We start from the raw sequence: 19,974 nt of genomic DNA on the forward strand, positions 1-19,974 counted from the left end.
ATATGTTGCTGGTCAATTATTAAGCACATACACTTTAAGAACTGCTATGTCCTCTTAGAGAACTGATCACCTTATAATTATGTGATGCTCCTGTCTATATCTGATCATCGTCCTCACTCTGGAATCAGCTCTGGCTGGAATTAACATGGCTACTCTAGCTTCCTTTGAACCTTGTTAGCTCTTTGCATCCATTTACGTTTTTGAATACTGAGATATAACTGACATATAATATTATGTCAGTTCCAGGTGTGCAATATGATATTTACAGACAATGCAAAATCATCACCACAGTAAGTCTAGTTGACATCCATCACCATACACAGTTACAAGATTTTTTTTCTTATGACAAAAACTTTAAGATCTACTCATGCAGCAATTTTCAAATGTGCATATGGTGTTATTAACTATAGCCATCATGGGTACAGTACATCTCCAGGATTTATTAACTGCACTACAGGTTTATACATTTTCACCCTCTCTGCCGCCATCTCCCATTCCCATCTCCTGTTTCTGGTAACCACCAATCTGTTCTCTCTATAAGCTTGTTTTATTGCTGTTCTTTTTAAATTCCACATATAAGTAAAGTCATATGGTATTTATCTTTCTTTTCCTGACTTAATTTAGCACAGTGCATTATATTCACAAATGGCAAGACTGCCTTCATTTTTAATGCCTGAATATTATTCCCTTTTGTGTGGAACACACACACCACATTTTCTTTATCCATTCATTCATTGATGGACACTTAAGTTGCTTCCATGTCTTAACTACTGTAAATAATGCTTCAGTGAACACTGGGGTGCATATACCTTTCCAAATTAGCATTTTTGTTTTCTTTGGGAGTAGGATTGCTGGACCATATGATAGTTCTATTTTTAATTTTTTGCAGAACCTCCATGCTGTTTCCATAGAGATTAGTCACTCTGTCATGTCCAACTCTTTGAGACCCCATGGATATAGTCCACTAGGCTCCTCCATCCATGGGATATCCCCGGTAAGAATACTGGAGTGGGTTGCCATTTCCTTCCCCAGGGGATCTTCCTGACCCAGGTATCAAACCACATCTCCTGCAAGTCTCCGGCACTGGCAGGCAGGTTCTTTACCACTGAGCCAGCTGGGAAGGCCCTCTCATCTCCCGTACCTTTTATCTTCTGCCACTGTCCCACAGCCCTTGGATACTATGTTCCCTTTTCATTATTCCTTTTCTCTCTCTGTACACTTCAGTTCTGAAAGTTCTACTGACCATTCTTCCAGCTCATGGATTCTTTCCTTGGGTGTGTTCAGTCTGCTGATGAGCCCACCCAAGGCACACTTCATGTCACAGTGCTTTTGATTTCTCTCATCTCCTTTGGCTTCTTTCTTAGGGCTTCTCTCTGCTGGCACGATCCATCTGTTCTTGCATGTTGCCCACTTTCTCCTTTACAGCCCCCAGGATACTAACACAACTGTTTTCCGTTCCTGATCTGAGTAACTCCAACATCTCTGCCCAGTCCTAATGCTTGATCTGTTCTTCAAATTATGATTTCTCCCTTGTAGAATGCGTTGCAACTTACTGTTGAAAGCCAGACACGATGTCCTGGGTCCAAGGAACTGAGGTGTGCAGGCCTTTAGCATGAGGCTTTATGTCTACCTCATGAAGATCTATACTATCTTTACTGCGTGCGTAGCTGTAGTCATCATACACAAAAATTTTCTCTGTGGTCACTGTTTTTGTCTGCCCTGTTGTTTCTGCCTATCCCAAGAGGCTTCTTAAAGGAGGTCTGACACATGTGGCCCTTTCAGTTTTACTCCCATGACAGTACAAGGAAACCTGGTGTGGGGGTGAGGCGGGAGGTGAGGGGTGAGGCAAATGTTCTAGAGCCTATGATCAGGTCTCAGGTCGTCCCGAGCCTGAACCTCTGGACTATGACCTCCTCAGGTGAGACAGGAAGACTGGAGGAATCTGGCGTGGGCTCTCTTCCCTCTCCACAGGCCGGCTGGGCTCTAACAGTCGTGTGCAGCCGTGTCTTTTTGCGACCCATGGACTGTAGCCCGCCAGGCTCCTCTGTCCATGGAGTTCTCCAGGCAAAAATAATGGAGTGGGTTTCCATTTCCTCCTCCAGGGGATCCAATCCTTGTCTCCTGCTTCTCTGGCACTGCAGGCAGATTCTTTAGGGCTGAGCCAAGAGGCTCTGATAAGACCGGTTACATAGTTCCCTGAGGGCAGGACCTGTTAAGTAGAGTGCCCTGGTGTCTTTCAGAATGGTTCCTGTTCCCTCTCCAAGACGCCTGAGGGGAATTTTCTCTGATCTTTACTGTGAGAATCTGGTAGGGCTCAGAGAGGTAGTCTCACAAAACTGTACCCCCACGCCCATGGCGGGGCCCCTGGGATTTTTAACTCTCTGGCTCGTCCACACTGAGCCCCAGCAGTTCTTCCACTACTGTTAAGGCCCTTCCGGCTTCCCTGATTCAGCTGGTAAAGACTGAGCGGTGCAGTGCAGGGGACCTGGGTTTGATCCCTGGGTCAGGAAAATCCCCTGGAGAAGGAAATGGCAAACCACTCCAGTATCCTTGCCTGGAAAATCTCAAGGACAGAGGAGCCTGGTGGGCTGCAGCCCATGGAATTGCCAAGAGTAGGGCATGACTGAGTGACCAACACTTGCACTTTCAAGGCCCTTCCACCCCAGTTCTGGTCCCAGTGAAGCTTCTACAAGTTGCTCCATCTGCTAGCCTGTCTCTCTAACTGTGGGGCAGGGATGTGCCCTATGACTTCAATTCTCTGTTGGACCTAAAGGAGCTACTGATTTTGTTTCTTTGGCTTTTTTCTTGTTGTGAAAATAGAAGTGCCTTCCAAGTTCCTCGTATGTCAGACCAGAAACGAAGTCAGAACTCCTATTCTGATGGCTTCATTTGGGCCTTTTAACTCCTATTACTATCCTTGGGCCCTTGTTTGCACCATGCCTGCGGCGGGCCATGGTGGCTCTGGGAAGCTTACCACCCACCATCTCTTTTTTTCCCACATCTGATTACTGTCCCGTCTAAACGTCCACGTGGGAACCTGGGTCTTTCTTTCCATTCATACTCTGCTCTGAGATGACAGTTGGCTGGGTTTAGGTATTCTACCCAAAAGAAGACCATGGCTCCCTGTGGCCAAAACCTGTTTCTCGGACGTTTGGATATTCTTTTAGTACTGAGCAAAGCAGCAGCAAGGCAGCAAGGCTCTCTGCTCCTCACTAATAAAAAACTCAAAACTTATTGATATTTACTCAATTAAACACTCAAATTTCTTCCATTTATATAAACTAAGTCCGAGGAAAAACTGATCTAGCTCTAACCTGACGGGCCAGACCAGAATTAAATAAAATCGGGGCAGCAAGGGACACAGAGGCTGTAAGGTCACCAGGGCAGGATGGGAACCCACCCCGGGGCATCACCACCACACCCCTCATTTCACTTCAGGCGGGGCTGCCTCAGAGAGGGATCAGATTCGGAGCTGCAGCTGATCAGCCCATCCCCCCACCTTATCCTTTCCCCAGGTTAGAAGGGCTCAGAGTTTAACTCAGGGGAATGACTCTAAGTACTGTACTTCTATGGGTACCTGGGATGGCTGTGCTGCTGGACCCTTCTGGATGCCCTCACATTTAATAGGAAAAATAATCCTTCTTAATGAAGACTCAGCCACGTGTCTGATGCACTCAGCCATGTGTGGACCACCTAGAGTCATACTGAGTGGACTGAATCGCATCTTCTATTAGTCCAGGTAGAGGACGTGGCCTTGCCAACCTCCCACAAATCCCAACAGCAGCCTGCTGATCTGGGCCCTCAGGACGACTCAGTGGGCAGAGTCCAGTCGGGCTGAGCCAACCAGCAGGGCCACTGTCCTGCTGTGAGACCGCTCCTTTAGAGAAGTTCTTTCTTGAACAAACTTTGAAAAGAGGGAGAAACATGAAACCTCCTATTTTTCACCTGTATTTTCTACACAGTAGAACTGCAGTATTAAGCTGCCAACGCTAAGCTGAGAACCATAAAAAGAGATCTCGGGCAGTTCCTGTGTGTTGGGTTTTTCAGGCTGTCTCCTATTCCAGTAAGTGGAATGCTGGGATTCTGCATGGGGTCATGTGACAGCCAGGCAGCACACAGCTGCCCTCTGGCACCCTATGTAAATGAACTCAGTCACCCTCTGGGTTTTCCCCTCTCCCGTCCCTGCTCTTTGCGGAGGACTCAGCACCATAGGGACTGACTAGCAGAAGTTTGCTCTGTGCTCTAACAGCAGGCAGAAAGCCAAACAGCAAATACAATGACTGGATTCAGTTTTACAAGCAAACACTGGAACTGAATTCACCCTTGTCCGGGAAGAATGCCTGCCATCAGAAGGAGCAGGAAATCCAATTCAAAACAGGGCGTGTCACCTTAATTCACAGCAGGGCCTTTACACCTTGACTGACAGCCTTTGGAAATAAGAGCTTCCGTCTGCTAAAGGCCCATACAAGAGACGCTGTTTCACTCTGAGGATCCAGAGAAATACTGTGCGGGACCTCTGAAGGCCCACAGCCAGGCCCTGGAGTGACTGGGAGCTCTGCTCCGCCCCCTCTGGATACTGACTATCAGTCTTGGAAGGCAGTAAAGTTATCTAGTTCTGCCAACCCCTTCCACTCCGCAACCCTCTCTGACACTGTATCAGCCTGCGCTTGTCCGCTGGGTCACCTGAATAACTTCACAGGGGCCTCAGAGCCCGAGGGAGGGAGGACCACCACAGCCCCAGAAACACACCGGGGGTTTTACGTGCCTGTCTCCCTTGCCTCTGGCTGCCAGGGACAAATTGGAGTGCTGGGCCTGCGGTTTCAGGAGGGAGGGGTCAGGAGAGATAGGCACGGCTGGCCCTGACCTAAACGACAGGGACTCCAGGGGTCAGACATGTGAAACACAGGGGCCAAGTGCCCCTCACAGACATATCAATTTGGGCATACGGCAGGGGAGTGTAGAGGGGATAATATGAAGTAAAGAAGTAAAGACTTCCCTGACTTCAAGGTTTAGATGAGGAATAAGAAGCAGGGAAATGTTTCTTATCCTGTCAAGGACATTATTTTATATGAATTCAAGAGGTGCTATTACTATTGGAAGAAAAACTGAGAGGCTTCTTTAGGATATACAGCAAGGATCAATAAAGAGCAAGGAGTGGCAAAACTGGGTGCAATCTGATTTACACCAGGGATCTTGCTGGGAAAGATTGAGGGCAGGAGGACTAAGACGGTGGCAAAGGATGAGATGGTTACACAGCATCACCAAATCAAAGGACATGAGTTTGAGCAAGCTCTGGGAGATGGTGAAGGACAGGGAAGCCTGGTGTGCTGCAGTCCGTGGGGTCATAAAGAGTCAGACATGACAGGTTCAGGAGTTAACGGAAGGTCAAGGTCAAGGACAACATTGCTGAGCTGACAACCCTGAGGCTGGTGGCTCAATTAAGGGGAGAAACAGCTCAAGTGTCACAGCCACAGCTCCACATCTGTGTCACACAGCAGGGCTCTCCTCTAAAGCACAGTCATTAAAGCTCCACACTCCCAAGCCAGATTTTCAGGACACACAACTACCATTTGCGGTCACAATCCCACCAAAGTCTACCTGTGTGCAATGCCTCCACCTTACTGATTCGGTCAGGGTCAACAAAACAGGAGTTCAATAAAGCACCAGGAAGCTCATAAGATAGAACTTAGGTGAAAATACACCAAACTAGTAGCCAGATTCAAACTGTGAAAGAAAAAGTTGCCTTAAAACTTAAAAAAATTCCTTATCTTAAATGTTGCTTTTAAAACAATGTGGCAGAAACATTATTAGATCACTGTAGATTTAACTAATAATACATAATAAAGAGCTTCCCCAGAAACAGAATATTACTACCTAGAAGAAGAAAAAAAAAAACTATCCAAAAACAAGGACATCCAGAAAATAAAATACTTTTTAGGATTAAAAAATAATAATATAAACTTGGATTTTAAAACCATGTTTTAAAATTCTATAAATAATTTCTACTTTTAATTGTCTTTTTAAAAAAGGAAAACAATAGAATATGGTGCACACAGCACAGTGGTATTTTATGATTTCTGACATGAACACACCTATAGCCCAGTCAGTCCTGCAAACTTGGAAGGGAGTCCGGTCAGCCCAAGGCTACTCTGGAAGCCAGCAACCTCTGAGCCGGGCCTCTGAGCTCAAAGGCCCTTGCCTTTCCACGCTGGCTCTGACCAAACCTTCCTCAGCTTTTTCTGCCACTGACAACCAAACAGGGAAAATAAATGAACTTTACAATGGTTATTTTCCTCACAAGTTTGGAGAAAGAGACAACGCGAGGGAACCTGTGTGGGTACATACATGTCACAGTGCCGCAGAGCCAGTCAAAGCCACATGCTTACTGAAGCAACAAGCAGGCGGGACAGCAGGGCTAAAATCATTTCTCTACTGCTCACACACTTCTAAGATCTAGTAGCATCCTTCATTAACATGAAAGTGAAAGTGAAGTCACTCAGTCATGTCTGACTCTTTGCGAGCCCATAGGACTGTAACCTACCAGGCTCCTCAGTTCATGGAATTTTCCAGGCAAGAGTACTGGAGTGGGTTGCCATTAGCCTTCTCCAGGGGACCTTCCCCACTCAGGAATCGAACCCAGGTCTCCCGCATTGCAGGCAGACGCTTTACCATCTGAGCCACCAGGGAAGCCCACACAAAGCACTACCCTAAAACTAACTGAAATGCATCTACAAAACCCACCTGAAATGCTTTCAAATACAAAATGGATCGACCCTCTATTAGAACAACAAAAACATCTGGGTATTTTTTCTAAAATCCTCCTCGCCATTTCCATATTTCCATCATTTATACCAACATACATTCCATAATACCCAAGACAGAAATTTCTGGCTTTAATCATTTACTCTTGAAGAGAAAGTAGTAAGGAAAGGAAAATAGTTACTACTATTTATTCATCAAAGCAACTTACTTAATCAAACGTCCACAGTAAAAGTGAATGAGGTCACCCTCAATATGCACCTGGAGCCCTCTGCTGGGTCCCACCCACTCTGAGGAGCCTCTCTGCTGGGGGCGGACTAGGATCCAAGAGGCATTCTCAAAATGCTACCCATACCCTTTTCTCTGAAAGAGCAGTCTGGGAAAGGTCATGACCACAGTAATATGGAAGTCACAGAGCACATCAGGAAAAGGTCCCTACAAAACTCTGTGAGCCTCAGCCAGTTGGTTTAAATTTTCTCAAGGTCATTTCAACAGACTACCAAAAACTCAGGAAAACTTGATATCCCTTGCCCTCCACATGCTCCATACTAGAGCAAGTCTAAGACAAAGATGTGGCTCCTTTCTGAAGCCAGGTAACCAGAACTCCTTTCCAGGCGCCGACCTGCCCTGCACATGGCTCTGCAAGCCTCCTCAAGAGTGCTGGACATGCAGTGAATGGCCTCATCTCCCTGACTTCAGTCTCCCTATCTGAAAATTTCAGATAGTAATGCTTCTCTTACACTTGTGCTAGGGATGAAACATGAAACATTACATATGGTGAGCTTCTTCTCAAAGGAACAAGAACGTTCATGCCATCAGCTGTGTGCTGTCTTGGGTGGTCATAGGGCAGACCAGGAGAGGGGGGAATCACCCCCGGGGACTGAAAGGAGAAAATGCAGGGAACAAAGATTCTCAAGTCAAACTCTAAAATGAACAAACCACTCTTCAGTTTGCTTGATACAAGCACAAAATTCAACAATTTAAGTTTTGTTTCATTCATGTCAAACAAACACTCAGAATGTGCCAGTTTCAAACTTATGGTTAACAAAGGGGAAGCGGGAGAGGGATAAATTAGGAGACTGGGATTAACACAAGCACACTACTATATGTCAAAGAGATAACTAATAAGGACCTGTGTAGCACAGGGAACTCTACTAAACACTCTGTAATGACCTACAGGGGAAAAGAACCTAAAATAGACTAGATATATATATACATATATGTGTATAAATGACTCATTCTGCTCTACAGCAGAAGGTAACACAATGTTTTAAATATATTATGTATAATTCAGCTTAAGGTAAACAGTTGTCAGATTTACCAAATAAAATATAGGATGGCTATGTTTTATTCCTAACTACACTTCAATAAAAATTTTTTAAAGGTGTGCCAATTTTAACATGAAGTAAAAACAGGTGACCAGAACAGGGACTTGATCTCCTTGGGGCCAATGTTAAACTCATCATTAGCAAGCTTTGTTGTTGTTCAGCTACTCAGTCGTATCTGACTCTTTGCGACCCCGTGGACTGCAGCACGCCTACAGTCTTTCCTGTCCTTCACCATCTCCCGGCATTTGCTCAAACTCATGTCTGTTGAGTCAGTGATGCCATCCAACCATCTCGCCCTCTGTTGCCCCCTTCTCCACCTGCCCTCAATCTTTCCCAGCATTAGGGTATTTTCCAATGAGGTGGCTCTTTGCATCAGGTGGCCAAAATAATGGAGCTTCAGTTTCAGCATCAGTCCTTACAATAAACATTCAGGCTTGATTTCTTTTAGGATTGACTGGTTTGATCCCCTTGCAATCCAAGGAACTTAGGGGATCCTTAAAGACCTAGCTGATCAATAAAGTACTTAAAAAAAAACAAAATCATCTCCCTCTGTCACAAGAAGCATATTGCTCTAAAAATTCCTTTGTAGAGTTTCTCAAGAAAACTGAGCAACAAAGAAAAGTGACAGTCAAGCAAAGTACCCTCCTTTGTTGAGATTCAAGTGTGGGCTGGGCATCTGTAGTAAAGTCAGGTTGTTCTGAAGTAATGACCCTGCCTGAAGGTGGGGGATGAATCTGTGCTGACGGATGAACAAGAGTCTAATCCAAGGGCAAGAAAAGAAATCAAAAATCTGCCAGATGTTCTGTTCATGGACTGGGTGGCCTGTTGTCTTTGAAACTGATCACGCACTTTGTTTTTAAATTTTTAATGATTTTGTCCCCCGATCAAGTGTATTTATCTATAAATTATTCATACACACACAGAAGCAAGGCACTGATTTATATCAAGGTTTACTATCAACACAACAAAACAGAATAGAGAGCGAAGAAATAAATCCTAGGATATAGGAATATAATAAGTAATAACAGAAATATTTAGAGTCAGTGAGGGAAAATTATTTAGGAAGTGAAGCTGATACAATTATTTGGAAAGCATTAAAATTGATCCCTATATCTCATATGATACACCAAAATATATTAAAGCATTAAATATAAACATATTAAGGCAATAAATGTAAATAGTGAAATCATGAAATTACCAGTACAGAATTAAACGTTTTATTGCCTTCATCATTTTCACATGCCCTCATGGTACAGACCCTTTCTTTTCCAATTACTTAATGCCTACATATAGCTTTAGATTGACTTCCCAGGTGGCTCAGCTGGTAAAGAATCCACCTGCCAATCCCTGGGTCGATCCCTGGGTCAGAAGGTTCTCTTGGAGGAGGAAATGGCAACCCACTCCAGTATTCTTGCCTGGGAAATTCCATGGACAGAGGAGCCTGGCAGGCTACACTCCATGCGGTCACGGACACAATTAAGCACACACACGCACATAGTTTGAGATTAAACGCTTGGTTTTTGTAAGAAAATTAGTAAATGTAAGTGAACATAATCATTGTGCATACTGAATGAATCTGATACAAACACAGCAAAAGAACACGTTGTTGAAGGGTTACCTTGCTGGAAAAGAACTTTTTCTACTTTCCTGAGCCCTGGGAACAGTGGTCCCAGCCTTTAGTAACAGATGCAAATTACAAGAAACTGTGTGTGTGTGGGCTGGAAAGGCCACAGTTGGAGTGAAGATGGTCCAGTGAGGAACTCTTCATCTTCTTGGAGACTTTTAATTGTTTTCTGGGTTATTTTGGAATTTCAAAGTGTATCATGTGCTCAGCATCATTAGTCATGAAGGATGGAAAAGCAAACCAAAACCAGGATGAAACACCACCCCACACCCATTAGAATCGCTACTTTTTAAAAAGGAAAATAGCAAGTATTGGTGAGGATGTCAAGAAACTGGAACCCATTGCTGGTGGGAATGTGCAATAGCTGGGCCCCTGTGGAAAACTATGAGTTCTTCAAAAAGTTAAATACAGAATGAACATACGCTCTACTATTTTCACTCCTAGATATATGCTCAAAAGAACTGAAAGCAGGAACTAAAATAGGTTGTTTATTTTTTGTAAATCAATGTTCACAGCAGCATTTTCCACAATAAATGAAAGGTAGAAACAACTCCAGGGTCTGTTAACAACTCCAGTGTCTGTTAACAAATGAATGAATAAATAAGACGTGGTCCATCCATACAGTGGTATGGACTTTGAGGATATTAAGCTAGGTGAAAGAAGTCCGACACAAAAGGACAAATACTGTGTAACTCCACTTATACGAGTTACCTAGAATAAGCAAGTTTATAGAGATGGAAGGTATAACAGAGGTCATCAGGAGCTGTGGGGGGCAGTTGGGGAAAGAGGTGGAGAATTATTATTAAATGGGTACAGAGTTTCTGTCTGAGATGATGGAAAAGCTCTGTACACTGGTGATGCTTGCAACATGTTACAAATGTACTTAATGCCACTGAATATATATAAAAATATTAAAATGGTAAATTTTATGTTATGTATATTTGCCACAGTTTTTTTTTTTAAAAGCATTCATGGATTATGTGTATACATATATGAGAGTTTACAAAGTAAAGAATGTAGTTTTGTCTCAAGGTATAGAAATGTCACTTATTCAGTCAACAAACACATTAGATTTCTAGACACTCCTGGGCTTTGTAGATTACTGGAGGATCCCGTGTGGGTGGCGTGACAGGCCCTAGGTGCTTCTGCATCACCTCCAGCCTCAAGGCTATTGGCTACACGCTGCCGGCACTGACCCAGTTCTCAAGCACAACACCTACCAGAGGGTGGCAATCTGCCATGTAATTAGAGAACACACACTTCGAAAGGAAGGGAACTATTCTTGCATTCTGAAATATGAGCATCGTTCTGTTAATAATTCCTCACAATCACCCCTCAAAACAGGCCAATGACTCCCTTGGTTATAGCTCAGCAGAACGGGACACTGGAGGTGTTCAGGAAACGTGACAACTGCTCGCTGGGGCTCCCGCCTGCAGGCCACCTGCAGAGTCCCATGTGCCTCCCCAGCGGCAGGGGCGCTACTCACAAGAAGGACACCTACTCTTCCTTCTGTCAACCTTCACATAACAGAAAACAGTTTTAAAACATGCTCTATGATTCCATGATGAGTGTTAACAAAGAGCCATTCAATCTCTTTAGGAGTGTGTGAGAAGGGAAGACTCAGACACACAAGGCGACGGTCATGCTGTTTTGTGAGATGTACATGTGTATGTGAGGAAATGACTTGATGTAAGGAAATATCATTTACATTTCTTAAATTTCCTCTTAAGCAGTCTGAGTAACTGTCACATATACTGGAGTACTTCCCTCATCTCCCTTATAAGCTTGTTTTTTTCAGCACTGCCTACTCAAATTACTGTCAGCCAACAACTTTGACATCCTCAGAATCATATTAAAAGCGGCAACCCACTCCAGGATTCTTGCCTGGAAACTCCAATGAACAGAGGAACAGCCTGGGGTTGCAAAGAGCAACACAACTGAGCGACTAAGCATAGCACAATCCGACAGAATCTAGCATAGATCTAAGTAAATCCCTTCTTTGTACCTCACTGTACCTATAGAATTCTACCACAATAGCCATAACAGAATGCTGCACAAACCATGAACATGTGCTTCCTGCTCTGGTCCTACATGCAGCACCGCTGCCCTCAGAGAAGGAACTAAAAGTACATCTTCCACAGAACCTATCACCAAGCACTCAGTGCCTAGTACCCAGCACTCAGCAGCACCAGCCTGGAACAGAACAGTTACTCGGCAAGTGTTTGTGGAATTGATGGATGGATACACTTCGCATTAGATGAGATTAGGTATGCATTTAGAAGTGAATTTTTGTTATAGATAGCTTCTCTCCCTCAAATTTAGCAGACATCTCCATACCAAATGAATGAAAAATAAATTTCAACCAGTAACTTCAGATTTAGACAATTTAACACACGTAAAATATTCAGAACAGAGCCAAGAACTTTAAATGAAACAAATCCTAGTTTTTCTGCTAACTTCTGCCCACTAATGTTTAAAGTTTTAAATCATTACTATTAGTTTCAGAAACTTCCAATTATATACACAAAGAATTCAACACCTCCTTCTGGACCATCCCCCTCAACGCAAGCACCACTATCACTGACATTTCACAGAGCCCACAGTAAGACACCATCCCAGCCTGAGGGCATGGGGTTCATGTTGGGGGCAAGATTCAGAGGGAACAATGGTAGGTGACTACAACAAAAACAACCTGGTTTCCAAATTCTAATAATAGCCTGTAGAAAAACACACATTTAGACACACACCTAACCCTAGAACTTTTAAAGCTATTAGCAAGGCTAATATTCCAACCAACAGCCTCTCTTCCACCCCCACTGCTACATCTAAAAATAAAACAGCACATTACCCAGGCATATTTTGCTTGCTTCAAAGAGGAGCTCAGAAAACCCCCTCATGACTTACTGCAGTGGGATCAGTCCACTGTACACCATGAGTCAGCACTTCTCCACATTTCTGGAAATTCCTTACCAGCGACATGACCTACAACAGGATGCCAACTTTCCATTTCAATATGTAACAGGAAGTATTCAAACATATTTCACCTAAACTGGAGAACTGTTTTAATGTAACTGCTATGATACAGAAGTAAGAGAATCTACTGAAAGGCACTGTGTAAAAAAAAAAGAAGAAAGAACTATTTTACTTTAACACAAACTGTGATATGTTAAGCCAGTACAATCAATGTGAACAAAGCACTTCAGTGCCTAGAAGACAGGAAAACACAAATTAAGTTTAAACTTAACTCAGTTACTGTCCAATTTTCTGTTGCACACACTACTGCAGAGCTGAACGACTTTTGGGAAATCTGTGTTTATTATATTAAGAGTCTGCTATGTTTTGTTTTGAATACCTGGCTTGGCCAGTAACATAATAGTCAGAAACAACAATGTTAATGCAAATATTTTCAGGAAAAAAAACTTCTGTAGCATATATTTTAATAGAATATACCACTCCCCTAATTAATGGACTGAAGTTACTACATTAACACATTACAGAGACTTCATGTTTCAGATGTCATGTTTCTGAAGATTAACAGATTTTACACAGCCTGTTCATTAACCACAGCACCCGGGCCTCAGTATGCCATCCCCCTCTTTATACTCAAAAAGGTGCTTCTGCAGATAAAAAGTCAACTACAAGAAGTTGTTTTTCCAGAATTCTTAAAGAGAGTTTCAAAACTTAAGTTCAATAAGAAGCCAAATAACTCAGCTATTACAGTCATTAATAAATGCATTTAACATTCACGCAGCATCAGAATGTTAGACATCTGGTTCTAATTTCAATTTTGGCTCAGAATAAAAGTGTCTCCCCCACAATAGTTTGATTATAAACTGTTCTCTTCCTCCTCTTTCTTTTTCTTCTTTGGAAGCTGTTATCCTTCATTCTTGCTGGAAGCCACCTGACCACTGCCAGGAAGAGGAATGCAGAACATTCCCAGGAGCGGCTGTGACGTCAGCCCCGCATTCCAACGCTCTGTGGTCAGGGCTGTCGGGAAAGCCAGCCTCCAGCAAACCCTCCAGTGAGATAACAGCGGAGGCCTGCACTAAATCTCATTAAGAACGCCTTCATGTGATGCTCTAAACATGAACAGTTAAGATGGCAGGGGACTGAGCAAACTTATAAAATAACATTAATCTTCAAAATACATGTAACACTAATCTTCAAAAATTTTATATGTTTCTTGGGAGAAAAAAATACAAAAAATGATTTAACAACAATAATCAACAGACTGACCTTAGGCTTAGGCATTACTATGCAGATCAGGTAAGATGGACAACAAAATAGGCTGGGTTTCCACCTGCAGAACTTCCTCAATTAAACAACCCCAGAACCTGTCTCCAAATCTTCTTATAGGAGGAAGAGATGGAAATCACATTCAAGGACTTCTAAAGCAAGCAGTGGAGGCATTTAGAAAGGAGCAGATGTATTTTCTCTGGAAAGAATTATTGCATAGAGATAGAAACTGCAGGTGTAAATATTACAAAGAAAATACAAACATGCACATACTCTTTTTACACACAATTTTCATTTGAAACTTCCTGGGTTTCTGTCAAGTGTGTTTGTTAACTCACTTGCAAATATATTCTTACATATATGCTGTAATTAGGGGCAACCAATATCTAACAGAACTGTGAACTGTAGTTTCTGGATAGAGGCATGTGTGCCACACTGTATGCGTGAACACACCCACCTACCACTAGATGTGTGTTGAAAAGAGAGAGCACAAGGTAAGAAGTCAAGGGATTCAGGTTCTAGTCCTAGTTCTGCCTCCAGAAAAGTAATTACCTTTTCTGAACCTGTTTCCTCATCTGTAAGAATCTAGTTCTATTTATACTACAAGGTTATCTGAAGAGGAAATAAGAAAACAGACATGAAAGTACTACAACAAGTTCCTTGATAAGCTTCTGTCTGTTAGGTGTTGTAATATATCACTACAAAATGCATTTAAGGGATGAAACTTGGAATTTATCACAGTTGCCAAAGTGTCTGTCTGTAACCAGAACTATCCCATAAAAGCCCTAAATCAAAGTAACTCAAACTTTGTGCCTTCTGCATAGCCCTGTACAGTACAGAAATCAGACTATCTGGATGCTAGCAATGTGACAGTAAAATACAGAGAAAGAAATACGAAAGATAGGAAAAGAGTAAAAATCAAAACAAAGTGAGACAACAAAATATACTATCCTGGATGAGTACCTTCTACTCAGAGTATGTTTCTGGGATACTTGCCAGGGTATAAGGAGAACAGCAAACTGCACCTACATGCCTTTGCTGGACCACCAGTCTACCTTCCTCAATAGCTTTCCCTAACGTAGGGGCTTCGGGTAAAGACAACACCAACCCAGCTGCCTCTATACACAGGGCAGCATCACAGGAGAATAATACCATGGCTTCTCAGCAATCTTCCAACATAGTCTCCCACTTTCGGTGGCAACTTCCTCAGGACCTGAAGAGAATCTATGAATCATCTGCTTCTACAACATGAAGCTGCTTCCCCACAGATCCAAAGTAACTTAAATAACTAAGTGTCCGTGACACTGTTAGTAAAAATAGTGATAGACACAATGCAAGCAGATCTGAGAGCCAAGAATTTTGAATGTTATGACCCAGTCAGAGGCTGACCCAACTGCCTGCATCAACAGCTACACTTAAACTGTATTAATTCTGTTCTCTCACCTATAGTATGGAAATGACAAAATTCTATAGACATTCCACAAAAGAGAGCAGGTAACAAGTTAATTCTGTATTGGACTGGAGTCATAGTTCTTAAATCAATTATTTCTAAAATCCTTAGAATTCTAGATGCAGGTAAAATCAAACAGGCATTTCTATTTTCTGTTACCAGAAAAAAGAAAAGGGTCTGAGGCCAACTTTGGAAAGGAAACAGAGAGTCAGAACTGTTTTTACATTACCGTCTTCTCTGAAGGAGAAAAGTATGCAAAATGATAAGCTGATCTGTTCACAGACATCACAGAAGGTAAGAGCTGACCTTCAGCCCAATGAGAAAGTGGTCCAGAGCTCAGAATCACTGAGAGGGTGATGCTGTGACTGGGTTAGAGAAATCCCTTACATATTGGCATTCCCACTATTCTAGTCTTTGGATTATTCTTTCAAGATTACATTCCTAAAACAGCTAAGGATGGCATTTTTATTGAGCAAAATTACTGAGAAAGCTATTAATTAACATATATTCATTTCAACGTTATTTTTAAACTTCCTCCAAATAACCATGTATGTTCCACACAGTTTAAAAAAAAAACAAACCTGATACTATTAAAAAAAAAAAACTCCATAATATGCTTAAGATTTGCGGTCAAACATATATCCACTTCGCAATCATCAACCAGACTAGTCTGATTTTTTTCTCCTGGTCATTTTCTCCAGCCGTTAAAGGATGGTGATGGAGTCTCTACAGTGTCACCATGCTGGGCTGAGCGAGAGTATGGCTCCCATGAAAACAGCAGGAGACCCAAGGATCCTGCTTGTGTGGAAGTACTGTTCCTGTCTGCTTGGCGCTGACTGATCAGGAAAGCACTGCTGTTGAGTGAACACTACCTGTCCTGTAAGCTTGTGGAGAGAGAAGGAAAACTTCTCAAGCATTTTCATGTTAGCTAGGCTAGGAAGATCTAATAACTGAGTGCTTTCACAGCTACAAATACTAGTACACATATTCCCACTACCATTTCAATTCCTCAAAAATGAGCTGGTTATCTAATCTCAAGATCTTCTGAGAAAACATGGATCCATGGACAGAGGAGTCTGGAGTCTGGTGGGCAACAGTCCATGGGGGTCACAAAGAGTTGGACATGTCTGAGCAACTAACATCTTCACTTCACTATGGTCATATGGTCTTGCAAAGCCAATTTCCACTTCTACCACCAATCACATGAGCCCTGCCCTCAAGAAGCTCACCATGTAGAGGACAGATAAAAGTGTGACAGAAGGGATTTTCTATTAGATGTGTTGTAATAGAGGCATGTGGAAGGTACAATGTGGCATGTAAGAGAGAGCAACCAAGCATGTCTTGAGCTGGGAAGAAGAGGCAAGGAAAGCATAAAGAGAAGGGTTAGGAGATGTACAAGTTTTGTCACATGGACCTGGGGCCATGAAAAGCCCTCCAGTAAGAAAGAACCATGCCTACAAAGGCAGGGGTGGGGGGGTGGTGTGTGTGTCTGTCTGTCTGTGTGTGTGTGTGTGTGTGTGTGTGTGTGTGTCTGTGTGTGTCTGTGTGTGTCTGTGTGTGGACTCTCAGTGACCACAATAAGCCACTGTCATTTTGAGAACAAGACCATGCAAAAGTCACCCACTTTCTATTCTGACTTTTGTCTTTGTCTCACAGATTATCATTATGTTAAAAATAATGAAAGAAAAAACAACTTAGAAAAATTAGGAAAAACTTCATCATTCTAGCTAGGACGTGTGCAGATAAGGCATGTTACGCTTCTATGATCTTAACTCCCAGAAGGCAGAAAGCATGATTGTTTCCAACACATTTCAACTAAGAATAAATCTATACAGAATTATGAGATATTTCCTGGGTTCATGGATTTAATCTGACAGGTCACGATGTGTCTATTTATCTGACAGAACTTGTGTGCTACGTTTCAAGAGGGAGACACACCAGGAGAGCAGGGCAGTGATGCTGGCCGCGTTTTCTCCATCCAGGAGCTCAGGGGCTATGCTCTGTGGTCACTAACAGCTCACCTCTGGAAGACCATGGCCAGAAAGCAAACACATATTTAAACAAGGCAACTTTTCTTTTTGCTTTTCCAATCTTTATTTTTATGATAAAGAATACACGTGGGCCAATTGGGAGGCTGCATTAGACATGAAGCATTCCATTCATTCATTAATGTATAATATTTAACCATAAGCTTAGTGTTGGAACCATAATGTTTCTTAACAGGCCTTCACAGCACTTGTGCCCCTGCCAGGAGCTGCCTGTGTTGCTGGATCTAAATGACTGATCTGTAGCTTCTCTGAAAGAAATCAACCTTGCTCAAGACAGAAAAAGGGCAGTATCCTCTGACCTCAGTAAGTCTTCCTCTTTCAGAACAAATCCACAGGACACTTTATCCCTAGGATTTCACTTAGCTTACCCTAAACGTGTCACCTCAGTAAGCAGTGTTGAACTCAATGCTCTGTTACCTAAAATACTCACCAAGGCTACTTCCTAATTCTTCACAGAATTTTCAAAATCACTGTGTGAAGTTGAAGCCTCTGAACCACACAATTATAACTATGTTTTATGTCATAGAGAAAAACATGTAGAAACAGTCCGGTTCAAAATGGAGTATTTATTATCATTTATCTTCAGTCATTGGAAAAGACCCTGATGCTGGGAAGGATTGGGGGCAGGAGGAGAAGGGGACGACAGAGGATGAGATGGCTGGATGGCATTACCAACTCTATGAACTTGAGTTTGAGTAAACTCCGGGAGTTGGTGATGGACAGGGAGGCCTGGCATGCTGTGATTCACGGGGTCGTAAAGAGTTGGACACGACTGAGCGACTGAACTGATCTTCAGTCATCTTGTGGAAAAGCACAGCAGATTATCCCTGCCATGCAAATCAGCAATTATGTATTTACCTTGCAATTAGTTAATGAAATATAAACTTGTAACCTGTGTATGATTCTGTATGTGTATTATATTGGTCAATTTTAAAATGTATTAGAAATTTAAATAAAGTAATGCAAGTTACCTGTGATATCCTCAGCCTGTTGTGGAAGAATTTAATTAGAGACTAATGATCACTCACTACAGACACAATGAAAAGATCCCTCCTCTGGGGAAGAAGTTAAACTTAGAGGTCTTTACGACGACAATGACAATGTTAGTCACTCAGTCATGTCTGACACTTTGTGACCCCATGGACTGTAGCCCACGAGGTTCCTCTGTCCATGGAATTCTCCAGGCAAGAATACTGGAGTGGGCTGCCATTCCCTTCTCAAGGGGGTCTTCCCTACCCAGGGATCAAACCTGGGTCTCCAGCAATGCAGGCAGATTCTTTACCATCTGAGCCAGCTGAATTCAAATCTAAGAATTTATTGATGAATGAAATTTTAAAAATGCCAGTAGGGGTGCTTCCCTGGTGGTCAAGTGGTTAGGAATCTGCCCTGAAATGCAGGGGATACCAGTTCAATCCCTGGTTCAGGAAGATCCCACAGGCTGCTGAGTAACTGAACCTGTCGCCACAGGTGCTGAAGCCTATGTCCTCTGGAACCATGCACAAGAGAAGCCACCACGATGAGTCCGTGAACCACAAGCAGAGAGTAGCCCTCGCTCTGCAACTGGAGAATGCCCACACAAAGCAGTGAAGACTCAGCACGGTCAAAAATAAATAGATAAATAATTAAAAAAAAAAATACTGCCGATAAAATCAGTATCTCTGAGGGACTTCGCTGGTGGTCGGTCCAGTTGTCAAGACTCCACGATCCCAGTGCAGGGTACGTGTGTTTGATCCCTGGTCGGGGAACCAGATATCACATGATCAAACCCCGATTTCGTCTTACTTCATGATTTTTACCCCGCCAACAAAGTTAGCAAATAAGTATTAAATTAGTGTGTATTATCCTATTGTCACATAATCACTGTTACTAAAATTACATTTCTAAGAAAAATAAAAACAGAAACAGCCAGATTTTATAAAAACATAGCCCTTAAGCAGAAATCTTGATGTGGACCTCCACCCCCACTAAATTATCAAAAATTTGTTGCCAGAAATACCAACAAGCCATGAGAGGCACTTCAGAGCTTCTGTTACATAAAACCTATGTCGAATCCTGGCTCCCTTCCCCTGGCATCACCATATAATAAAGTGATAAAAATGTTCCTGATAACAAGTCTTTTGAGACATACTCACAGTTGGTGATTGCACTCACCAGGGAGGATAGATGTGGACAACATCCTGTGGGCGCCCCCTGAGGCAGTGGGCAGTCTCCTTGGTGAAGAGAACCTTCAGGCTGGCCCCCGCGGCCCCACCCTGACAAGGGCCATCAGCCGGGAGCTCTGACAACTGCCTACACGTGGCAACGTGGACAGTGCACTCCTCATGCAGCTCTAGAATCTTCACAGTTAATACACCAGATTTTGTACCTGGAAGGAGACAAACAAAGGCAAACCAATCATTTCATAAAGCATGTTTCTAGTCTAAAACTTGAACCCTTTCAAAAACAACAACAAAGGGAGCATGACCGGGGTCCCCCTTTCTCACGTGCCTTTCCACTTCATTAGCTGCTTTGATTGCCTATTTTGAAACG

At 42.8% G+C, this 19,974-nt stretch overlaps 1 protein-coding gene across 6 annotated transcripts in view; it reads right to left on the minus strand.

Annotated features, from left to right (window-relative positions):
- Positions 1–19,974, minus strand: part of SPIDR (scaffold protein involved in DNA repair) — a 265,133-nt gene that overhangs the window by 120,298 nt on the left and 124,861 nt on the right. For all 6 annotated transcript variants that reach the window (XM_070477068.1, XM_070477067.1, XM_070477066.1 and 3 more), the window contains one exon: positions 19,597–19,810. In XM_070477068.1, the coding sequence (XP_070333169.1) occupies positions 19,597–19,810 (214 nt within the window). The remainder of the gene's footprint in view (positions 1–19,596; positions 19,811–19,974) is intronic.

Source organism: Odocoileus virginianus, chromosome 15 (genome assembly GCF_023699985.2).
Source record: "Odocoileus virginianus isolate 20LAN1187 ecotype Illinois chromosome 15, Ovbor_1.2, whole genome shotgun sequence".
In the NCBI taxonomy this organism is placed as follows: Eukaryota; Metazoa; Chordata; class Mammalia; order Artiodactyla; family Cervidae; genus Odocoileus; species Odocoileus virginianus.